General features: G+C 49.9%; 1 protein-coding gene across 6 annotated transcripts in view; it reads left to right on the forward strand.

The window, feature by feature from the left end:
• Positions 1–23,835, forward strand: part of SLC5A11 (solute carrier family 5 member 11) — a 46,717-nt gene that overhangs the window by 18,773 nt on the left and 4,109 nt on the right. For 4 of the 6 annotated variants that reach the window (XM_056138882.1, XM_056138884.1, XM_056138886.1 and 1 more), the window contains 5 exons: positions 1,888–1,968; positions 12,000–12,205; positions 15,507–15,642; positions 19,463–19,570; positions 19,811–19,961. In XM_056138882.1, coding sequence (XP_055994857.1) covers positions 1,888–1,968; positions 12,000–12,205; positions 15,507–15,642; positions 19,463–19,570; positions 19,811–19,961 — 682 coding nt within the window. The remainder of the gene's footprint in view (positions 1–1,887; positions 1,969–11,999; positions 12,206–15,506; positions 15,643–19,462; positions 19,571–19,810; positions 19,962–23,835) is intronic. The other 2 variants (XM_056138883.1, XM_056138885.1) reach the window with 1 other exon arrangement.

Here is a 23,835-nt window from a genome sequence, read left to right on the forward strand (position 1 = left end):
AGTATTCCTCCCATCTCCCATCCCACCCCCATCCCACCTTGTCTCTGTGGCAGGGCATTCCCTTTTGTTCTCTCTCTCCTTTTGGGTGCTGTGGTTTGCAGAAGAGGCACTGAGTGGCAATCATGTTCGGTCTATAGTCTACTTTCTGCATGCTTCTCCCATCCTGGGAGGATTCTCCCAACACCCTTTACTTGGTGCTCCCTTCTCTATCTGAGCTACCTTTTCCCTTAGCATGTGCAGCTGGCCTCCAAGCCATAGAGTTAACCTCCTGGTACTCATCTTGGCTATTCTTGGGTGTTAGTCTCCTATTTTGTTACTTTACGTTCCCAGATGAATGCAATCTTGCTATGTCTGTCCCTCTCTTTCTGACTAATTTTTCTTATTTTAATGAATCACTGTGAGATACACTTAGACTTCAAAGTTTCATGATTACGTTTCAGTCAAACAATGTTCGAGTACCCATTCCTTCACCAGTGCCCATTCTCCACCACCGAAGTTCCCAGTATCCCTCCCGCCACCCCCACCCCTTCCCACCCCCTGATTCTGTGGCAGGTAAATCCCCTCTTACTCTCTCTATGGTTTGCAGTATAGGTGCTAAGTGGCCATCATGTTTGGTTCATAATCTGCTTTCGGCATGCCTCTCCATCCCGAGTGGTCCCTCCAACCATCATTTATTTAGTGGTCCCTTCTCCATCCCAGCTGCCTTTCCCCCCAGCACCTGAGATCAGCTTCCAAGCTTATGGAGCGATCCTCCTGGCCCTTGTCTCTACTCTCCGTAGGAAGCTTGTGCTTTCTTGACTCGACATGGCACAATGCCTTTACCCACTAGACCACACTTCCTTACCAGACGCGTGTCCCTTCCCTGTGGGGAAAAGGGGTGCAAGGAGGCAGAGAGGAGAGGCTGGAAAGAGTGTTGGTGAATTTGCTACCACCATTGTCCGGTTACTTCTAAATTTGCTACCCCCATTGTCAGGTCAACTACCTTTCTAGGTAGAAAAAAGCACTAAGAGTTCACCGAGGCCAGACAGGAGGAATATTATTATTATATTAATATTATAATATGTCAGGGGAATATTATTAAGGTTCTCAATGCCTGTGGCTTGACATCCTTTACCCATTCTTTTTTTTTCTTTTTGGGTCACACCCAGCGATGCTCAGGGGCTACTCCTGGCTCTGCACTCAGGAATTATTCCTGCGGGTGCTTGTGGGACCATATGGGATGCCAGGGTTCGAACATGGGTCAGCAAATGCCCTACCAGCTGTACTATCACTCCAGTCCCTCCTTTGCCCATTCTTAACAATAAAGGTGCTTGGTGCCTCAGGCCAGTAGACCCAGCAGGGCTGGCTGTGAGTTAGAAATTACTGTGCAACCAGCCACTTACACATGTAAGGTCTTCATGGCTTATTAGTTCCCACAGTTAGTTCCCCAGGTAAGTTGTGGTTCTCCTGGTCGCACCTGCTCAGTTGCAGTGCAGTTAGTTGGGGTCTGGGACAGATGGTAGCCAGAAGGAGATGGCTTCCCCTTGAGGCTGGTGCTTGCCTCGGGCTGTCAGCTGAGACCCTCTCTCTCTGGGTCATCATCCCCCACTTCAGGCTCTATTGCAGCATCTGAGAAAGCATAGCGGACTCAGAGCAACACAGGAGCAAAAGCAGGAACTGCAGGTCGGCCTTGAGGTCAAGCACAAAGCTGCCCCACTTCACGTCTATCACTTCCTCTTGGTCTCAGCAAGTCTTTTGGCCAGGTCTGTGTCTGAGAGTTGGACAGGCACAGCAGAGCCATGCTGCCAAACAGGCATGCGGGCAGGAAGGAGATGCCCAATAATGTCCCCAGAGCAATTCCTCTCCCGAGTCAGACCCTCACGTCATTGCTCATCTTCCCCCCTCCAGGTGGCCTGGCCGCTGTGATCTACACAGACGCCCTGCAGACCTTCATCATGCTTATAGGAGCACTCTCGCTGATGGGCTACAGTAAGTGGGCCTCTGTGGACAATGACCAATCACTGTAAGCAGCAATCCCCACCCCACCCCCCACCCCGTGCCCAAAAGATTTCCTCTTGGGGTTTCCTGTCCCATGTGCTGGATGCATGGTTATTCAGCTGGATGGGAACTGGGTTTCTTGTGGAAAACTACTGATTTTTGAGTCAAACTTAATAGTTCTTCCTCTCTGGACATGGAGACGTGATTGAATGAACCAATGAAAGAGGGCATTAGGATGGCTTACCCCTGTAGATAAATTGCCAAGAATCTGCCAAGAATCAATGCAGAAGGGGCGAGGGAGGGTACAGTGTCACCAAACACCGCTGCCAGGATGGCTGCAGACAAGATCCAGTGAGAAAGGCTAAAATAGGTGGGTGAAAATTTTCAAAGAAATGGGATATTGGCAGGGTCTTAAAGTACAGTGTCTAAAATACTGATTCAGGGGCTGGAGTGATAGCACCGTGGTCAGTGCCTTGCATGCAGCTGACCCGGGTTCAATTCCCAGCATTCCATATGGTCTCCTGAGCACCTCCAGGGGTAATTCCTGAGTGCAGAGCCAGGAGTAACCCTTGAGCATCGCTGGGTGTGACCCAAAAAGCAAAAAAAAAAAAAAAATCCGGGACCAGAGTGATAGTTCAGTGGGTAGGGATCTTGCCTTGCATGCGGCTGACCCAGGTTTGATCCCCAGCATCCCATACTGTCTCCCAGGCACTGACAGGAGTAAATTCTGAGTGCAAGGCAGGAGTAAGTCCTGGGTATCAGTGGGTGTGACCCCAAAAGCCAAATAAATAAATAAATAAAAGATTTATTTATTACAAAGGGGAAATTGTACTTTATAGTGGAGAAACCTGACATCATTTACTGTGAACTGAGTGACCAAGGACAGTTTCATTGGTAATCAGACATATTGATCAATACATGGGCCCCAGAGAGGGAGCACACCATGGGGACTTTGTCCACAGGCAAGCATGTTGATAGCAAATGTGTCCTTTCAGCTTGGGGAAGGAGGAGGGAGAAAGGTGGAGGGAGGGGAAGAGACTAGAAGTATTACTCTCTCCAATCACGGATGCTCTGGCTACCATTATTGTCATTTCAGAGATTTTTAGGACGCAAAACCAACACTAGCCAACACTAGCTCCCCAGTCTGTGTTCCTGCTGGGGAAGCACCTTCAGGCCCTGGAGATGTGGTTCTCGCATTCCTTTTCTAATCCAAGCCCCCCCCCCCACCACACACACACACACACACACACACACACACACACACACACCAGCTTGGCTAGAAATACATCACTTTCCCTTAGGTCAGGAGAGATACATTCAAATGGGGAAGCATTTTACAATATACCCAAATATATATAATGGGCTGGAGCGATAGCACAGAAGGTAGGGCGTTTGCCTTGCATGCGGCTGAGCCGGGTTTGGTTCCTCCGTCCCTCTTGGAGAGCCCGGCAAGCAACAGGGAGTATCCTGCCCTCATGGCAGAGCCTGGCAGGCTCCCCGTGGCGTATTGGATATGCCAAACACAGTAACAACAAGTCTCACGATGGAGATGTTACTGGTACCCGCTATAGCAAATTGATGAACAATGCTACAATGGGAGGACAGTGCTACAGGGCTACAGAACCCAACTGGGACTCTTCCGAAGTGTGGAGGATATGGAAAAAACAAGAGCAGACACAAGTGGGGGAAATTAAGATGGTAGGACGGAGGATATGGCCCATGGAGTTCAGATGCTGGTTGAATGCCAAGAAAGAGTAAGAACCTTAGTCATGAAATCCCCACAGTCCAAAGTGTGGTCCGCAGCGAGATTCCAGTATCAGCGTGTTCGTTTTGATCACAGTCCTGTGGGTGAATAGCTAATAAAATCGGGCAGAGGGTGTATAGGCCCTTCTGTGCCACTTTACAACTGTATATTCACTCTCCTGTGTGCCGAAACTTATCTCAAAAGTCAATGTTAAAAATTAATTGCTATCGAAACACACGTGATCCAGACTGTAATGTCCGTAACAACCCGCTGATATGATAGGATGTTGATTATCGCTCTCTTTCTGGATTTGAAAGTCAAAGTTTGAACTAGTCAACAACGAAGTCACAGAAATAGGAATGAAAGTCAGGATTTAAACCCCGGGAGAGTCACTTTAGACCTGATGCCCTGTGACTGTCGTATTTCTGGGTCATCATAACGGCAGATGATCTGGGATTAACTTTTGTGGATGACTCAGATCAGAACCCAAAAGCTATCAACAAGGATTTTGCTTGGAACATGCTTCCATAGCGTGCCTTTCTGCACCTTTAAAATTCTGTTTCTGTTACTTTTATCTTCCAAACCCAAAGTCAAAAAGTAGTTGTGGACTAATAAATACGTTTCCTAGCAAAAACAATTTGTAAAATTATTGTTATTACCTTTAAAGAGAAATGCTTCAGATCTTCCCAAAGAAGAAAACTTTGCTGGTGTTTAAAGGGAGGAAATATAAATGAGTAATAAATACATAAAGAGCAAACGTCCATTCTTACTTGAAAAATGCCTGGTGGCGGTCATAAAAAGCCAACCTTTGACCCGTTTCACAGTGTTTGTTACTTGTAGCCAAATCTTTCTCCATTGAAGTGTGGGGTTCATGGGGGGGGAGATCCGTTATTTAATCATTCTAATGAACCAGTGCAAAGAGAAATGAGCCTCATCCATTTGCTCTATCTGCTCTTCTTGGGGGCTGCACCAGGCAGTGCTTGGGTATTCCCCACTCTGTGTTTGGGGGTTGCTTCTGGCAGTGCTCAAGTGGGATTATTCACGAGAAAGATAAGTCTGCAGTCCCTGTCTCCAGGTTTGTCCTCAGCCAGCACTGCTGCAACGGTTCTCTCCCTTGTACGTTGCACCCGTCCTTCCTTTGGGGCTGAAGGGACAAAGGTGGTTTCCCAGGGGCTCTGGCTCCTTTCGACCTTGCCTTATTTCCATGCACCCTGGATTGTTTTCTGCTTCCCTATTCTTTTTCTATTTTTCTTTTTGGGTCGAATCTGCTGATGCTCAGGGGCTAGTCCTGGCCCTGCACTCAGGAATTACTCCTAGTGGTACTCAGGGGACCCCAGGGGATACCAAGGAGCAAACTCGGGTCTGCTGCGTGCAAGGCAGAAAGAGAGGGGTCATTGTTATGATTCATGAAAAGGAAGTGTGACTCTTCCACAGTGGGTGCAGATGCCTGTCCATTCACAAACGTTTCCCAAGTACAGATATAAGAAATATGGGAAAGGGGCCTGAGAGATTGGACAGTGGGTAAGGTGCTTGCCTTGCATGCGGCTGACTCAGGGTCAATCCCTGGCACCCCATATGGTCTTCTGAACTTGCCAGGAGTGATCCCTGAGTACAGAGCCAGGGGTAAGCCCTGAACACCACTAGGTGTGGCCCAAAAACAAATGGGGGAGAAAGAGTGAGGGAGAGGGAAAGAGGGAGAGAGGGAGGGAGGGAGGGAGGGAGGGAGGGAGGGAGGGAGAAAGAAAGAAAGAAAGAAAGAAAGAAAGAAGAGAGGGAAGGAAGGAAGGAAGGAGGGAAGGAGAGAGGGAAGGAGAGAGGGAGGGAGGGAGGAAGAAGGAAGGAAGGAAGGAAGGAAGGAAGGAAGGAAGGAAGGACGGAAGGGAAGGAGGGAGGGAGGGAGGGAGGGAGGGAGGGAGGGAGAGAGAGAGAAAGAAAGAAAGAAAGAAAGAAAGAAAGAAAGAAAGAAAGAAAGAAAAGAGGGAAGGAAGGAAGGAAGGAAGGAGGGAAGGAGAGAGGGAGGGAAGGAGGAAGAAGGAAGGAAGAAGGAAGGAAGGAAGGACGGAAGGGAGGGAGGGAGGGAGGGAGAGAGAGAGAAAGAAAGAAAGAAAGAAAGACGGAAGGAAAGAAAGAAAGAAAGAAAGAAAGAAAGAAAGAAAGAAAGAAAGAAAGAAAGGAAGGAAGAAGCGAGGGAGGGAGAGAGGGAGGGAGGAAGAAGGAAGGAAGAAGGAAGGAAGGAAGGAAGGAAGGAAGGACGGACGGGAGGGAGGGAGGGAGGAAGGAAGAAGGAAGGAAGAAGGAAGGAAGGAAGGAAGAAAGGAAGGAAGAGAGAGAGAAAGAAAGAAAGAAAGAAAGAAAGAAAGAAAGAAAGAAAGAAAGAAAACCTGGGGAAATCTGGATGGAGTGGGTGTATGGCCGTTTATACTGTTACTTTTTGATTTATTTTTTCATCCAAATTCAAGGATCACAGTTTGGGTTAAGAAAAGCCAATTTTAGGGGCTAGAGAGACAGTACAGTGGATAAGGCTTTCGCCTTGCATATGGCAAACCCAGGTTCGATCCCAAGCACCCTACGTGATCCTGATCGCCACCAAAGCACAGACTAGCCAACACTTGTGACTACACTCAGGAGCGGTCCCTGATTCTGAGCCAGGAGTAAGCCCTGAGCATCACCAAGTGTGTCTCCACCTCGCCACCAGTAAAAAAAGCCCTCTGTTAGATTTTCAAGTCGACCATGTCAAAGTACAAAAGGCAAAAAGGAGAGCATTAAACAGAGAAGAATTCTTTTAATAAAAATAGTCAATTTACAACAAAGATATAACCTTTGTGGATTAAGTAACAAGGTGACTTAACCTAACAAAGGTTGTTGACAAAAGTTGTTAGAAATAAGAGAAATTAGGTCTGAAGTGAGAGTACAGCAAGAAAGGCACTTACCTTGCATGTGACCAACCCAGCTTTGATCCCTGGCACCACATATGGTGCCCTTAGTAATGTCAGGAGTCAGCCCTGAGCACAGAGTCAGGAGTCAGCCCTGAGCACAGAGCCAGGAGTCAGCCCTAAGCACAGAGCCAGGAGTCAGTCCTAAGCACATAGCCAGGAGTCAGCCCTGAAAACAGAGCCAAGAGTCAGCCCTGAGCACATAGCCAGGAGTCAGCCCTGAAAACAGAGCCAGGAGTCACCCTGAGCACCGCTGAAGTTGGCCCAAAAACCAACAATAAAAGAAATAAGAGAAACCAGAACTCAATAGAGTAAGGAAACATTTTAAATGTCACAGAGTAGGAAGTCAAAACACAAAGGATTTAGAAGTTATACTTGATACAAGAGGACCAGGGAGGGAGGATGAGCTCGAACCCAGGTTTAATCCTGGCATCACGTTTTTCCTGCGCATCACTGGGGGAAGCCCTTGATGCCCCAGAGGACTGCTGGGGTGGCCCTGAGGGTCCTTGGCAGTAGAGGCCTGAGTAACACCACTGAGGGTTCTAGCTCTGAGCCGCAGACCCAACTGACCAACTGACCTGGGTTCCCTGAGCACTGCTTGGGAGCACCTACCAGATTAATGTTAAGAGTGAGCATTCTTGGGACTGGAGCCATAGCACAGTGGGTAGGGTGTTTGCCTTGTATGCAGCTAACCCGGGTTCGATTCCCAGCATCCCTTATGGTCCCCCGAGCACCACCAAGAGTGATCCTGAGTGCATGAGCCAGGAGTAACCCCTGTGTGCATCACTGGGTGTGACCCAAAAAGCAAAAAAAAAGAAAAAAAAGTGAGCATTCTCATAAGAATGAATACTTTGAGCCAGAGCGATAGTACAGTGGGGAGGGCCCTTACCTTACACACAGTCGACCTGGGTTCAATCCCCAGCACCCCATATGGTACCCTGAGACTGTCCAGGAGTTATCCCTGATCACTTTCAGGTATGTATTCCACACCCTCCCCCTGCCACCCCTACCCCACCTGCAAAACAAAAGAGTGATTACATCTTCCCATCAGCAAAGAACCATCTTTAAAAAGTAATGTTAGGCAGGTCCAGAGTCATAGTACAGGGCATTGGCTTTGCATGCAGCTGACCAGGTTTGATCCTATGGTCCTTCAAGCCCTGCCAGGAGTGATGCTTGGGCACAGAGGCAGGAATAACCCTGAGAACTGCCAGTGTTAATTAGAAACAAACAAAAGTAAATAGAGGCCAGAAAGATAGCATCAAAGATAGGGTGCCCACCTTGCATACGGCTTGCTGACCAGGGCTCAATCCCCAGGACCCCGTAGCTGAGCACCTCCAGGAGTGATCCTTGAGCACAGAGGAATAAGCCCTGAGCACTGTTGGGTGTGGTCCCCAAACAAAAAGTAGCCATAGAAAAGTTTTAAAAATTGGCAAAAAATATCGATGTAAACACAGCTCAGATGATCTCCCCCAGATAAAACAAAACTGAATTTAACTCGTTAAGAAGAGTGTCCATTTTACAAATAGCTAATGACTTAGTAACTTTTAAAAAGAGTCTCTTAAATTGTGCCTGAGTCAAAGAGAACATAAAAAGTGTAATTAAAGGCAACTTAGAAATTGTGCAGACAGTACATTTGTCAGCCTTAAGGATGAAGACAAAGCTCTTAGGAAAAGAGTCCAGCTACCCAGGACTATAAAGAGAAAAATATAATCTAGTCAATCAAGAAGGAAAACAACAGAGTGAACGATTCTAATATCTTTTTCTTTTAAAGCACCTATAAAAATACCGTCACGTTCAAATCAAGGGAGAGGGAGAAAAAAACAAGGCAGTGTAATTTGGATCAAGAAACAGAGCTAAAAGCACAGAGGAGGGGAAACCCGGTTATAAGAATAGAACATGCAAAGTTTTGTACCAATAAGTGGGACAATCAGAGTGCACAAAAAATATTCAAGTTGATATTTTGCTAGGAAACACTGAATAAGGGGGCTGGGAAGCCAGTACAGAGGAAAGGACTCTTGCTTTGCACACAGCCGACATGGGCTTGATCTCAGGGACCTCATATGTTCCCCTTTCAAGAGTGATCCCTGAGTGCTGGGCCAGGAATGATTCCGGTGGAATGCCAGATGTGGCCCAGAAACCTGAAGCGAACAAAAAGAAAATCTAAATAACCAAATTTGAAGGCAAAAGTAAAAAAACCTTTAACAAATAAAAGAAAAAGTAAAAACCTTAAGAACTAAGCAACCCCATGAGAATCAGAAATAAAAAGTCTCTCTCTTTACCCAATAAACGGAAAACCTATAAACACGCACAGTGGAAAGACGGAGACAAAAGTCCCACTGTTTGCAGGTAGTAGTTGGCCACCTAGACAAGGCAGAGACGCTGGAAAGCTGGCCTAGAGAGGAATTCAGCAAAGTCACCGAAAACAAGAGGAATATTCGAATCACTCACTCTCGGGGATGGTCCAGGGAACTTGGCTCGCACAAAGCTGTCACTCAGTGTGGCTCCGGGCCCGGACGTATCTGTGAAAGGCTGATTCTGAGTCCCCACTGCAGTCCCGTGGCTCAGAAACTGCATCTTGGTCTTTCCTGGTGATTCACATTCAAGTTGCTGACGTTCTGTGCTCTTGGTTTTTCCCCAGGCTGGGGCAATTCCAGTCTCAGCTCACTCTGCCTGCTAGAAATCGATCGATGGGCTGGGTGATGTTCAGCCACACTTGGATGGGCGGGGCCAGCTATTGATTAAATAACAAACAAACATTCCCACCCACCCCAGTACCACCAAGTAGTTTTCAGCGGGCCAGTTTTTATCATCAGGCTGATTGCTTTTCCTTCCTTCCCCCCAGTCACCACTGCTTCCCACAATCGTTAGCAGATAAGGCAGATTGTAAGTTACAAGTCCTTTCTTCCTAAGTGCAGTGTGTGCCTCTCCTGGATAAAGAAGGAAAAGGAAGGAAAGATAAATCCCAAGTCTTCCAGAATGTAATCCAAGGAGAATACTGTTAATCAGGAATGACCTGGAAAACCTTTAGGGGATGCATACGGGCCAACCCTTTGGGTCCAGACACTGCACGTTGTGCATTAGCTGCACCAGTTCCCATTCCAGTCCTAGGAAGCTAATGTACCCACTTACTCTGCAAGCAGGGAGGAAGGAAGTGAGTCTGGGGGGGGGGGTGGCGGGAGGGGGGGGAAGTTACTTGCTCAAGGTCTGCAATTGCTCGGACCACTCACTGATGTGATACTGTGATTCAGAGATTTCTCTTTTTTAAAAAAAGTTCTTTTTGTGTGTGTGTGTGTGTGTGTGTGTGTGTGTGTGTGTGTGTGTGTGTGTGTGTGCCCCCACTAGTACTTAAGGCTGCTCCTAACTTTGCTCAGGGATTGGTCTTGCATGAAAACCCTGGGATCCAGCCCTTTGAGCTATTTCCCCTCTTGGGGTACTTTTTCGAGCAGGTTTCTTTTTTTTTTCCTTTTTGGGTCACACCCGGCAATCAGTGATGCACAGGGGTAGCTCTTGGCTCATGCGCTCAGGAATGACCCCTGGCGGTGCTCAGGGGACCATATGGGGTGGTTGAGAATCAAACCTTTGTTGGCTGAGCGCAAGGCAAACGCCCACTGTGCTATCGCTCCAGTCCCGTCGGGCAGGTTTCTTAACCTAGAGTCCAAGGATGGAAATCAGGGGAGTTGTAACCTGGGGTAGAGTAACACTTCCTCTCTAATTTTCAAAGTCTGTTATTGAAATTTAGCAGTTTCTAATTGTCAGTATAGTCAAAAGAGTGCAGTAAAATTAGTAGTACTTGTGAGTTCGGTGCAGAAAATGTATCTCAGGTGTATGTGTGTGTGGTGTGTGTGTGTGTGTGTGTGTGTGTGTGTGTGTGCATAAGCAGTGCCAGAAATCAAACCTAGTGCACCAAAACATTGTTTGTAGTTTCTTTGAAACAAACTTGTTGTCAGCTCTATTGCTAGGTCTGATTATTTAATGGGGAAAATAAAAATGGAGAAAAAATTTTAAAAGTCACTGTTTTTTTTCCCTTCAGAAATTTGCTTTATGGAAAGCACCGTGAATTACAAAGTTATTCATAGTTGGGTTTTTGATGTACGGTGTTCTATCACCGATCATGCCACGAGTGTCAATTTCCCTCCACCACTGTCTCTAGATTTTATCTTTCCACAAAATTTTGTCTTTCCCCAGTTTTTATCTTTTGACGGTACCTCCCACTGTTAAACCGGGCCAGGATCGCCCCAGAAGAATCACATGAAGACAAACTGTGACACAATTAGCAGAGGGTCTTTATTGGCTAGCTCAGCTATCTCGAGCGAGGGCCCTCGTCTGGCTCACCAACACAGTGGCAGCCTTCTTGGAACGAGCAGCCCTGAGTCTCCAAAGTGAGGGGCTTTTATACCTTAACTTTACATTACAGGGACTTTCTGCAGGCTACCCTTTTGGCCAGTCTGGGGGCTTTCCACTACTTGTGCTTAGCTAATTGGTTATAAGTTGAAGTTACATCTGGGTTGCATAAGAGTCACACAGGGGTTATATGGGGGGATTTCCCTACCTGCATCTGATTGGTAACCCTTGGTAACACTCACCATGGCTGTCTCACTTAGGGGAAATCATGGCTTAATTCCAGGTGTCTGCGCTCAATTCCAGGAATTCTGCAACCGAAACCTAGACCTAGCTTCTTCTGCTTCTTCATGAGCCTGTCATGGTGCTGCCTTTGCTTCCCTATCTCTCATCACATCGATGTATTTTAACCATCCTAGTATTTTGTATTAAGCACTTAGACATATCCTTCAGAAAAGTTTTTCATGGTAGCTGCCAGAGGCAGAAAAATGTGGGAGGGGGGGAGTTAAGACTCTTTTATTTTTTTGCTTTTCTTTAGGTCACACCCGGTGATGCTCTGGAGTTGCTTCTGACTCTGCACTCAGGAATTACTCCTGGCGATGTTTGGGGGACCCTATGGGATGCCGGGGATTGAACCCTGGTTGGTCATGTGCAAGACAAACACCCTCCCTGCTGTGCTATCACTCTGACCCCAGTTAAGAATCTCTGAGGTGGGGCTGGAGTGATGAAACAGTGGGGAGGGCATTTTTCTTGCATGCGGCCAACCCGGGTTCGATTCTCAGCATCCCATATGATCCCCTGAGCACTTCCAGGAGTAAGTAATTCCTCAGTGCAAAGCCAGTAGTAACCCCTGTGTATCGCCAGGTGTGACCCAAAGAGAAAAGGAAAAAAAATCTTTAAGGTGACGAATTTCACTCCTATGTTCTGCCCTGAGTGGGATCACTCCATCTCCAGCCATCCCCGCATCACCTGCTAGGTGAGTTCCTGGATCTTCCGTCTGATTCCAGGCTTTGCTGCAGTGGGCGGGCTGGACGGCCTGCAGGAGAAGTACTTCTCGGCGGTGGCCAGCAACCGCAGCGAGAACAGCAGCTGTGGGCTGCCGCGGGAGGATGCCTTCCACATGTTCCGGGACCCGCTGACGTCTGACCTCCCATGGCCCGGGATCCTGTTCGGAATGTCCATCCCGTCCCTCTGGTACTGGTGCACGGATCAGGTACAGGGGGCCATGCCGGAGTGTCCTGCCTGGCTGAACTTGGGTTTTAATCCCTCTCTCCATCTCTTCCCTTTTGTCTGCTTCTCCCCGCACCCTGACCGTCCCTCCTTCCTCCTGCTCTGTCCGTGATCTTACTTGACTCCTGCGTGGGGAAAGCTGAGCTCATCCTCCAAGTTCCTGGAAGCAAGAGACGTGACTTTAGTTTTTTGGTATTTGTTTTATTAATTTTGTGTGTGGGGGGGTGTTGCAGGAGGGGACCATACCTGGGGCTATTGCCACAAAGTACTAAAGGGTTTTCCCCAGGGAGCCTAGGGGACCATAGGATACTGGGGAGTGAGCCAAGGGTTTCTTCTTTTACTTTTTTTTCTTTTTGGGTCACACCCAGCGATGCTCAGGGGTTACTCCTGGTTCATGCATTCGGGAATCACTCCTGGCAGTGCTCGGGGACCATATGGGATGCTGGGAATCGAGCCTGGATTGGCCGCGTGCAAGGCAAATGCCCTCCCCGCTGTGCTATTGCTCCAGCCCCTCTCTTTGTTTTTCATATTTATTTATTTATTTTTTAATGTAGGAGCACTGCTATTTAATCAATCATGGATTAAGCTGATTGAATTGGGCATGAACTCCACATTGCTCTTTCTTAAATTAAAAAATGTTTTAATTGAGTATTTGTGAGATAGAACATTACAAAACTGTTCATAATTGGGTTCCAGTCATACAATGACCCAGCACCCATCCCTCCACCAGTGTACACCTCCCACCACCCAGCACCTATGTCCCCTATTTTCCTCCCACCATCCCCCAGCCCCTCACCCCCTACCCCCAGCCTCCCTCTAAGGGAGGCCCTTTCCTTCTTGCTCTCTCTCTCCTTTTCCTTTTGTGCACGATGGTCTGCAGTACGGCTGCTAAGAGGTCATGGTGTTTGTTCAGGGCATTCGGCATTTTTATAGGGATGGGAAGGCTGGAGTAGCTTTCAATAGGAACCCAGAGTTTCTGCGTGGAGAGCAGGTGTTATAGCTCGGACCCCTCTCCCTGGCTGGAGAGAAGCTACATTTTATTTATTAAGCACTGTCGTTATTTATTAAGTACACCAAACGTCAGCCAAGCGGCACAAATGCTAACCGACTTCGACGTGAGTGTGGAAAGGTCGGATTACAACTGAATCTCACAAAGACAATGTTCATGAGAAACAGTCTTGTTCCTGATGTTCCGTTCACTCTCAACAGAACCACCATCTCCGAATGCAACAGTTAAATATACCTAGGTCGAGAAGTCAACATGACAAATGACCTGGCACCTGAGCTTTGCAGGAGGAAGAGAGCGGCTTGGAATGCCTTCAAGAGCGTTGAAGAAATAACTAAGAGGACAAAGAACCTCCAGCTACGAGCTCATCATTCGATTCCACTGTTCTTCCTGCATTAACATATGCCTCAGAGACCTGGGCCCTACGAAAACGGGATGAGAACACTATTCGGGTCTCTCAAAGAGGAATCGAAACACCTATGCTTGGAGTATCACATTTCACTCAAATGAGAGATAGAATCCGGAGTTCTGATCTCCGTCGACGATCAAGAATCAGGGACGCTGTCTCATTTGCCAAGGCATCAAAAATCAGGTGGGCTGGACACATAATGAGGTTTAAAGACGACAGCTGGACTAGAGGCATTACTGACTGGATTCCACGGGAAGTCAAAAGATTGCGTGGACGCCCACCTACAAGATGGTCAGACTTCTTCGTCAAGACCCTGAATGATCGCTTTGAGGCTCTGCATGTTTCTAGAACAAACAGATGCCATTGGGCTACGCTAGCACGCAACAGGGATGAATGGAGACGTTACTGGCACCCGCTCGAGTAAATCGATGAGTAATGGGGTATCAAGTGATCAAGTACTGTCGTGAGTGGCTCTGGCCCTCCGAGCACTGCTTTGGGAGTATACTAAGCACCCTGGAGAGGGGCAGATAAAGAGGAGTGCTCCACTGCTGAAACTGGGATGCATAGGCAGGGTGACAGAGCAAAATGATGTTGGAGTCAGGCTCCTGAGTGGTTAAAGGAAACAGCAGGAAACAAAGCTGGGACCAGGACAGTGGGTGCCATGTGCTCTGGCCCTTTAAGGGAGAAACCTCTGCGTCCCCTCCCACCTCCCCCAACACTCTCTCTCTCTCTCTCTCTCTCTCTCCTCCCTAGCAAGTCTAAGGTGGGAGAGAGAGACCTGGCTGACAGGACAGACCTGGCCTCACAGCCTGAGCTTTATTTATGTATTATTTTTTTTAATTTGGGGGACACATGCAGCGATGCCCAGGGCTCCTCCTGGCAGTGCTCGGGGGGGGGGGGGCGGTCAAGCCTGAGCCTCCTTCCTGCAGTGCAAGGGCTTTGGCTCTCTGAACTGCCCCTGTCTGACCAGTTTAGCTGGGAGTTTCAATCCAAGACTTGGACTCACATCCTGGCCAACTAGTCCGGAGACTGCTCTGCCTCTCAGCCTCTCCTATCTGGTCTGGAACCAAGAGGTTCAAGACACGGGACCATGAGGATCTCATCTTCATCCTTTTGTTACAGCCATTACAAATTTACACTGGGATGCAGAGATGGAGGAGAGGGAGGGAAAGGGGGAGGGGGAGGAGGGAGAGGGAGAGGCAGAGAGAGAGAGAAAGAGAGAAGGAGAGGGAGAGAGAGAGAGGGAGAGGGAATGTGTGTGTGTGTGTGTGTGTGTGTGTGTGAGAGAGAGAGAGAGAGAGAGAGAGAGAGAAAGACCCCTCTGGGTACGCTGGGTGTGCCCCCCAAACAACAACAAAGTACAATTGATTTATCTGTTTCTGTCTTTGTCTCTCTTTCCCTCCCTCCTCCGTCTCTGTCTCTCTCTGTGTCTCTTTTCCTCTCGCCCTCCCTCTCTCCCCACTCTGTCTCTGTCTATCTGCCTGTCTGTCTGTCTGTCTGTCTTTGTCTCTCTCTGTCTCTCGCTGTCTGTCTTTCTCTCTCTCTCTCTCTCTCCTGGTTTTCTTTTCTTTTGAGCTAATGTCTGCAGCCTGCAATACACTCAGCAATTTGGGGGAAGCCTATACATTTTTGGGGGGGTCTTTCCTTTGCCTTTTCTGGGAAGAAATTCCACGGAGATCTGCTCTGGGTCTGACGAGTTTCGACGTCTCCATCTGCAGATCCTGGTAGCCAGAGAAGGGACTCGTTTCCTGTAGAATTCTAGCAAGCCTGGGAAAGGAATGGGTGGGAAGACAGGGTCGGGTTGTATCTCTCCCTGGGAACCCGGGATGGAGACGAGGCAAGAGGCCTCTCAGCTGCTGTCTCCCGCAGGTGATTGTTCAGCGAACGCTGGCCGCCAAGGACCTGTCCCACGCCAAGGGGGGCTCATTGATGGCTGCCTACCTGAAGGTGCTGCCCCTGTTCATGATGGTGTTTCCCGGCATGGTCAGCCGCATCCTCTTTCCGGGTGAGAGGTCACTGGGGGGAGAGGCCGTCCAGGAGGGTCGGGGGAAGTGCTCCAGACACAGGGCTGACCCGCTGCTGTCCCTACAAGGTCACACGGGGATGTGCAGGGGTCAGTGGTCAGGAGCATCCAAACTGTCCCCCTCCAAAGAAAGCTGGGAGAGGCAGGGACTGCTCCCTCTGGGAGGAGACCCTACAAATCACTGCGGGCATTTCCTCTTCCTGTTTGTTTTGGGGCCACACTCAGCAATGCTCAGGGCTTCCTCCTGGCCCTGTGCTCAGGGTTCACTCTTGGTGGGGCCCAGAGCCCCTGTGTGGTTCCAGGGATTGAACGGGGCTTGGATGTATACCAGGCCCACGCCCTAACCCCTCTTACCATCAAAAGCCGTAACTCTCTCTCCAGCCCCAACAAGTCTTGTTTTGGTTCGGTTCGGTTTGGCTTTTGGGTGGCAGCTGGCAAAGCTCAGGGGTGACTCGTGGCGCTGTGCTCAGGAATCACTCCTGGTGGTGCGTGGGGACCACATGGGATGCCGGGGATCGAACCCAAGTGAGCTGTGTGCGAGGCAAGTGCCCTACCTGCTGTACAATCTCTCCAGCCCCCAATCAACCAATTTTGTATCAGGGATACCAAAGGGGTAGTCCTCAGAGCAGGGCACTGAGTAAAACGCAGATTCCCAGGCAGGGGGCAGGGACTCTCTACTTGCTTGGGCCCAGCTGGAGATGTAGCTCGGCAGGAAAGCATGGGAAGGCAAGTGCCCATTCCCCAAATAAAATGTTATGAAAGAGCAGGTATGGGGATAAGGTATCTGCCTTGCACATGGTCACCCTGGCACCATGTATGACTACCCCTCCCCCTCCCCCGCCCACCCCAAGCGCTGCCAGGAGTCACCCCTGAGAACAGAGCCAGAAATGGCCCCCAAGCACTGCTGGATGTGGTTAAAAAATTTTTTTAAAGGGCATAATACAAGAAGATTGTGTTAAAAAATTAGATACTGGGCTGGACTGATAGTACAGCAGGTAGGGCGTTTGCCTTGTACACAGCCGACCTGGGTTCAATCCCTGGCATCCCCTATGGTCCCCTGAGCCCACCAGGAGTGGTTCCTGAGCACAGAGCCAGATGTGCCCCCCCCCAAAAAAAATAGTGATAGTGATAATATTTCCCCCACGACATTAGGAAGTTTAAAAGGAGTCAACAAAGCGTCTGGGTCATAGCAAACCTTGCCTGCATTTTGCGTTTGGAAGGATGTTGTGTGCTCTGCTAGAGGTATCTTTTATCCAAGCACTGGAGAATTCAGCGGAATCCCACCCGCTATATGAAATAGTCGATGATTTAACCCGCTGCAAGCGAGTGCGTGTAAGTGAGCTGTGGTTAATGACCCCGAGGCCCTGGTTTCCTGTGCAACTTCGCTGAAGCAGCCAGCTAATTGCTATGATAAACCTATTCTTCGGAGTGAGTGAACACAACATACTCTTCTGCTGCAAAATCAGGGCTTGTCACGTCACCCCTGGCCAGAGGCTGGAAGATCAAACAAACACTGGGGAGTTTCTTGTTCCCCCTCGCTGCACCTTGAAGGAAGTGATTTGGAGCCGAGAGGCATAGCCCAGAATTGCTGGGCAGACCTTTCCCCCAGCTCCAAGGCTCCCACTTGTCTCCGGGCCGCAGCAATGAAGCTGCCCCTGGTATTTGGTATTCGCCCAGTTTTCTTGGGAAGTCCCTCCCAAGTCAAGAACTTTGACCTTCAGAAGGTTCAAAGTTCATCCCTCGTCCCCCCATTACAATGGTTCCTTCTCAATATTTTTCACCCACTCTCACTTTCTTTTTCTTTTTGGGGTTACACCTGGCTATGCTCAGGGGTTCCTCCTTTCTCCTGGCTCTACATTCAGGAATCACTCCTGCAGGTGCTTGGGGGACCCTCTGGGATGCTGGGGATCCAACCCAGGCTGCTGCGTGCAAGGCCAACGCTCTCCCTGCTGTACTATCGCTCCGGCCCCTACTCTCTCTTGCGCGCGGTAGTCTTCATTCTATCTGAAGGAGCCAGGGTTTGGGGGAACGGCCACATTCATCCCAAATCAATGGCTCTTTGTGTGATTCCCCTCCCCATGGCTGATGCAGAGTTGGAGATCTCGGCCTGGGTGGCCAAGAGTGAAAGGTGTTTTACAGACTTTAGCCCTTGGGCTTCCCAAAGAACGGAAGGGGCCCTTTTCACTTCTTAGCTCTTGTGCTACATTGAAAAAAGAAAATGAGGTGCTATAGAGGTAGCACAGTGGGTTCGCCACTGGCCTGGCACTCCGAGGGGCCTCTGAGCCCTGCCAGGAGTGATCCCTAAGCACAGAGCCAGGAGTAAGGCCTGAGCATTGCTGGGTGTGGCCCCAAGCCAAATAAAAAGGAAGAAAGGCATCGCTGAGACCTAGTCCCTCCTGCAGAGAAGAGGCAGGGAGCTGGGAGTGGACCCATTAGCCATCAGGCGCTTGAACACATCCGCAGCTGCGCCCAGCTGTGTTGATCAAATGCATTCGACTGCAAGCTGGGGGCTGGAGCGATAGTACAGAGGGGTGGGCATTTGCCTTACACGTGACCAACCTGGGTTCTATGTCCAGCATCCCTTAGGGTCCACTGAGCACTGCCAGGAGTAATTCCTGAGTGCAGAGTCAGGAGTAAACCCTGAGCATCGACAGGTGTGACCCCAAAAGCCAAACAAAAAAGCCCCAAAAGCACCAAAATAGAGACAGGCAGAAAGAGGGAAATTTAGTGCCAGGATGACTGGGAACTTAGAAGTCCAGAGTGAAGAGGACGCTGTGAGCTCTGAGCAGGCTCTGGGGACAGGAATGTCACAAACGTGGGGCACACCAGGGCATCCTGGCACCTCTAGGGAGAGGCGAGGGGGTCTGTGCCAGCGGCTGTGTGTCCTCTTTCAGAGATGGGGCGGGGGAGGGGGAGCACCAGGGATGGAGTCTGACATCTGATGCTAGCAGTGAGCTGAACTGTCTCCACTCTTTGGGGAGTGCAAGAAGGGGAGCCAGTGCACAGCTTCCGGCCTGCTGGGCCCCACAGTACACGCGATAGCTTGTTTGTCCCCATCAACACTCTCTAAAATTGCAGAAAGCAAAGTTGCCTTATGGTCCCTCTTTGACGGCCCAGGAGAACCAAGGAAAATGGGCCTGGAACAGAAGTCGGGCTGCTTTTAGTCTAATGGTGTTACGGCCCCGGGACCCTGTCAGACTTCTGGTGATGGACTGGGTCCCACTATGACGTGGCTTAGTGCTTGGCTCTAGGCTGGGTCTTTATTTTTATTTTTTATTTCATTTTATTTTTTGTTTTTTGGGTCACACCCAGCGATGCACAGGGTTTACTCCTGGCTTTATACTCAGGAATCACTCTGGCAGTGCTCGGGTGACCCTATGGGATGCTGGGAATTGAACCCGGGTTGGCCTCGTGCAAGGCAAATGCCCTACCCACTGTGCTATCACTCCAGCCCCTAGGCTGGGTCATTTAAAAAGTTTTTAAGCTTTTAAATTTGATCAAGAGTACTGATGATGGCAGAATTTCATGCAAGAGACATTCCAACACCACACCTTCCACCAGTGTCAGCCTCCCTCCACCACGTCTCAGTGCCCCCTCCGCCCGCCCCTCCCAACACACACACACACACACACACACACACACACACACACATCCTATGATCTAGATGCACCGTCAATAACCCAGTGCCATTGGCCAAACACATGGAAGCAAGGACAAGCAAATGGGACTGCACCAAGCTATGAAGCTTCTGGGCTCCGGGCTGGCTCTGGCTAGCTCAGCTCTGGGCTCCGTCTCTCCGCAGACCAAGTGGCATGTGCCATCCCCGAGATCTGCAAGAAAGTGTGTGGCAACCCCTCGGGCTGCTCTGACATCGCGTACCCCAAGCTCGTGCTGGAACTCCTGCCCACAGGTGAGGCCCCCTGAGCCCCCGAACCCTGACTGGGCCGCGCTCCAAGGGAGGGGCATGAGGAGGGGACGGCTGGGAGGGGACAGACTCCAGGGCTGAAGGGTAGCACCCCCTGAATAAAGCTGAGGGCCTGGGGTTCCACCTCCCCAGAGCTGGTCTCTGGCAGGAGCCAGCCCTGGGTCCCGCCGGAGGTTGGTGGCTGCCGGGGACAGCCTGAGGCCATCGACTTCCCTTTGCCTCCAGGACTCCGCGGGCTCATGATGGCTGTGATGGTGGCCGCGCTCATGTCCTCGCTGACCTCCATCTTTAACAGTGCCAGCACTATCTTCACCATGGACCTCTGGACTCACTTCCGGCCTCGGGCCTCTGAGAAGGAGCTGCTGATTGTGGGCAGGTGAGGGTCCGCTGGGCGCTGCCGGGCAGGGCGGCCAATGTCCGGAGTCCAAGGGGAGAAGCAGAGTCCGGCCGGCGACCTTTCCCGGCTGGCTCAGTGTGGGAGTAGGGAAGACATGCAGCGGGAGATAGAGAAGGGACCACCAAGTAAAGGATGCTCGGAGGGCTCGCTCGGGATGGGAGATGTGTGCTGAAAGTAGACTATGGACCGGATATGATGGCCACTTGGTATTGCGAACTATAACACCAAGAAGGAGAGAGAGAGTAAAAGGGAATGTGCCTGTCACAGAGGCCAGGGGGTGGGGGTTGAGGGGTGAGTGGGGTGGGGGTGGGGGGGAGGGATACTGGGAACATTGGTGGTGGAGAATGGGCACTGGTCGTGGGATGGGTATTCGATCATTGTATGCCTGAAACGTAAGTACAAAAGTATGTAAGTCTATAACTGTATCTCACAGTGATTCATTAATTTTTTTTAAATGTCAAGAAAGGGTCTGGAGTGATAGCACAGCGGGGAGGGCATTTGCCTTGCATGCAGCTGACCCGGGTTTGATTCCCAGCATCCCATAGGGTCCCCTGAGCACTGCCAGGAGTAATTTCTGAGTGCAGAGGCAGAAGTAGCCCCTGTGCATCGCTGGGTGTGACCCAAAAAGAAAAAAAAAAGTCAAGAAAAAAAAGAAAGAAATTGGACTCCTGTGGGAAAAAACTGCATTTCCTGCGGTCTAGAATGACTCAAATAAAACAACAGTGCATTTGCTTAAAAAAAAAAGCGCAACAGTTCACTCCTGCAGGACCGGCTCAGACCCCAGCACTGGCGCAGACTCTGTTTTTGCCTTTCTGGAGCCAGTGGAAGGGAAGGATTAGTGGCATAGGGAGGAGCCAGCCCAAGAAGGGCTGTGGCCAGGAGGAGCCCTCGGCATAAGGAGTCCCCAGCCCCGAGGATCAGAAGCCAGAAGCCGAGGGATAGATAGGAAGTGGGTCGGAGGGAGGGGGCGACTCAGGGGTGCAGCGAAGGTCACCCTCTCACGGCTTCTGCAGAATCCTGATCCGCACTGATAAACAGGTTGGGACTTTGTCCCTCAAGAACATGCACCCTAAGGCAGGAGAGATAGTACAGGGGCAGGGCATTTGCCTTGCACGCATGAACTGACACCCAGGTCCCCTCCCCAGCACTGCATAAAGGTCCCCCGAGCGCTCCAGGGCCCTGAGCACAGAGTGAGGAGTAAGCCCTGAGCACCACGGGGTGTGGCCCTAAAACCAAAGAGAAAAGGCCCTCCCGTTGATCGTCGATTTGCTCGAGCGGGCCCAGTAACATCTCCATTGGAGACTTTGTTGTTACTGTGTCTGGCATATCGAATACTCTCGGTAGCTTGCCGGGCTCTCCGAGAGGGGCGGAGGAATCGAACTCGGGTCGGCCATGTTGGCCGCGTGCAAGGCAAACGCCCTACCCACTGTGCTATCCCAAAGGCTATGTCAGCCTTGGGTTTGGAAACAAGTTCTTAGATATGGCAGAAAAAGTATGATCCATTAAAAAAAAAAGATAAAGACCACCCCAGATCTGAAGCTCTTCAAAGACGTCCAAAAGGGGGTTGGGGTACGGCTCCAGTGCAGACTCGGGCACTGCACAACCCCTTTCAGGACACTGGGGGTGGCCCTCGCCTGCGCCCCCAGTCACTGCTGGATGTGGCCCCCATGGGAGCAAAAGGATGGCAGTAAGGGAGCAAGAAGCAAGTTACTGGTGAGAAAGAGGTGCTTGCAAGTTCTTTTTAAAAAAATATTTATTTTAATTGAATCACAGTGAGATACACAGTTACAGGGTTATTCATGACTGGGTTCCAGTCATACGATGTTCCAACACCTGTCCCGGCACCAGTGTACATTCCTCACCACCAGTTTCCCTTTCCCCCTTTCCTAGCTTGGCAGGTACTTTTCTTCTCTCTCTCTCTCTCTCTCTCTCTCTCTCTCTCTCTCTCTCTCTCTCTCTCTCTCTTTCCTCTCTCCTTTCTCTCTCCTCTCTCTTCCTCTGTTTCTCCCTCCTTCTCCCTCTCCCCCTCTCTCCATCTCTCTCTCTTCAGCTCTCTCCCTCTCTCTCCCTCTCTTTCTCTTCCTCTCTCTCTTTCTCTCTCTCTCTTTCTCTTTCTCTCTCCTCCCCTCTCCCCCCCTCTCCCCTCTCTCCCCCACTTTTCTTGTGGGCATTATGATTTGCAATACAGATACTGAGAGAAGTTACCAAGGGATCAGTATGACAACGACACTTGGATATGATCACTCTGGATCACTGAGTGTTGAAAGTAGGTAAAAGGACATGCATGTTTGCCGATTGCATCCCTGAGTCAGGAGCCGGGTCTGGCTATGTTCCTGTTGTGCTGTAATGGCCACAGAAACACCCTCTAGAATGGCTATGATCAAAGAAACTTAGCAAGAAACTGAAACTTAGCAAGGAAGTGGGAAATGATTCGCCGGTTCATAGCAATTGGGTCACTGTCACTGTCACTGTCCTCCCATTGTTCATCGACTTGCTTCCAGCAACTGGGTGGTTTTAAAAATAGACACTGTATCCTAGGGCTGGAGAGAGAGAACTGAGGGTAAGCTGCTGGCCTTGCACGTTGCCAGCCCAAGTCTGATTCCCGGCACCACATGTGGTTTCCCCAAGTCCTACCAGGAGTGATTACTGAGTGTGTAGAGCCAGACATAAGCCCTGAGCACAGCTGGGTGTGGCTTAAACACAAGCAAACAAAAAGACATTGCATTAGTGTTCTTTAATAAAATCAAGAACAGGGCTGGAGCGATCGTACAGCGGGTAGGGTGTTTGCCTTGCATGCGGCCAACCTGGGTTTAATCCCCGTCATCCCATATGGTCCCCCAAGCACTGCCTGGAGTAATTTCTGAGTGCAGAGCCAGGAGTAACCCCTGAGCACCGCTGGGTGTGACCCTGTCACTGTCACTGTCACTGTCTTCCTGTTGTTCATCGATTTGCTTAAGCGGGCCCAGTAACGTCTCCATTGTGACACTTGTTACTGTGTTTGGCATATTGAATACATCATGGGGAGCTTGCCAGGCTTTGCCGTGCTGGCAAGATACTCTCGGTAGCTTGCCAGGCTCTCCAAGAGGGGCGGAGGAATCGAACTCGGGTTAGCCATGTTGGCCACTTGCAAGGCAAACACCCTACCTGCTGTGCTATAGCTCCAGCCCAGGTGTGACCCAAAAAGAAAAAAAAATAACTATTTAAAACGAAACAAAGCAACAACATAGCATTCCTAGAAGTGAAAATACCAGGATTGTTTGTACCCAGCATTTACAATTGCATTTCATGGCAGCCAAAAAGGAGAAATAATGTGAATGCTCAGTAATGGGGGTCGGTCCTGACCTGTGTATCCAACTGAGTGAATACTGCTGTGAAACTCATGGACAAATCTCTGATATCATTGCTCTCAACTCTCCAGAAAGCTGGAGTCAGCAGCAGACATGGGGAGTTGTGGGGGGTGGCTTAGCAGAGCAGACTGTCAGGAGGCCCGAGGGCTGTGTGAGAGAGGATGGGTCTTCTAAAACCACAGCCAGGAGTAAGCCCTGAGCACTGCTGTGTGTGGCTCTCCCCCATTAAAAAAAATTCTGTATTTGGGCTGGAGCGATAGCACAATGGGTTTGCCTTGCATGCGGATGACCCGTGTTCGATTCCCAGCATCCCATGTGGTCCCCCAAACACGTCCACGAGTAATTCCTGAGTGCATGAGCCAGGAGTAACCCCTGAGCATCGCCAGGTGTGACCCAAAAAGAAAAAAAATTCTATATTTTGTGAAGCTATTAAGAATAAAAGAAAAGGGGCTGGAGCGATCGTACAGCGGGGAGGACATTTGCCTTGCATGTGGCCAACCTGGGTT

The sequence above is a fragment of the Sorex fumeus genome, unplaced genomic scaffold (genome assembly GCF_029834395.1).
Source record: "Sorex fumeus unplaced genomic scaffold, SorFum_2.1 ptg000130l, whole genome shotgun sequence".
NCBI lineage: Eukaryota > Metazoa > Chordata > Mammalia > Eulipotyphla > Soricidae > Sorex > Sorex fumeus.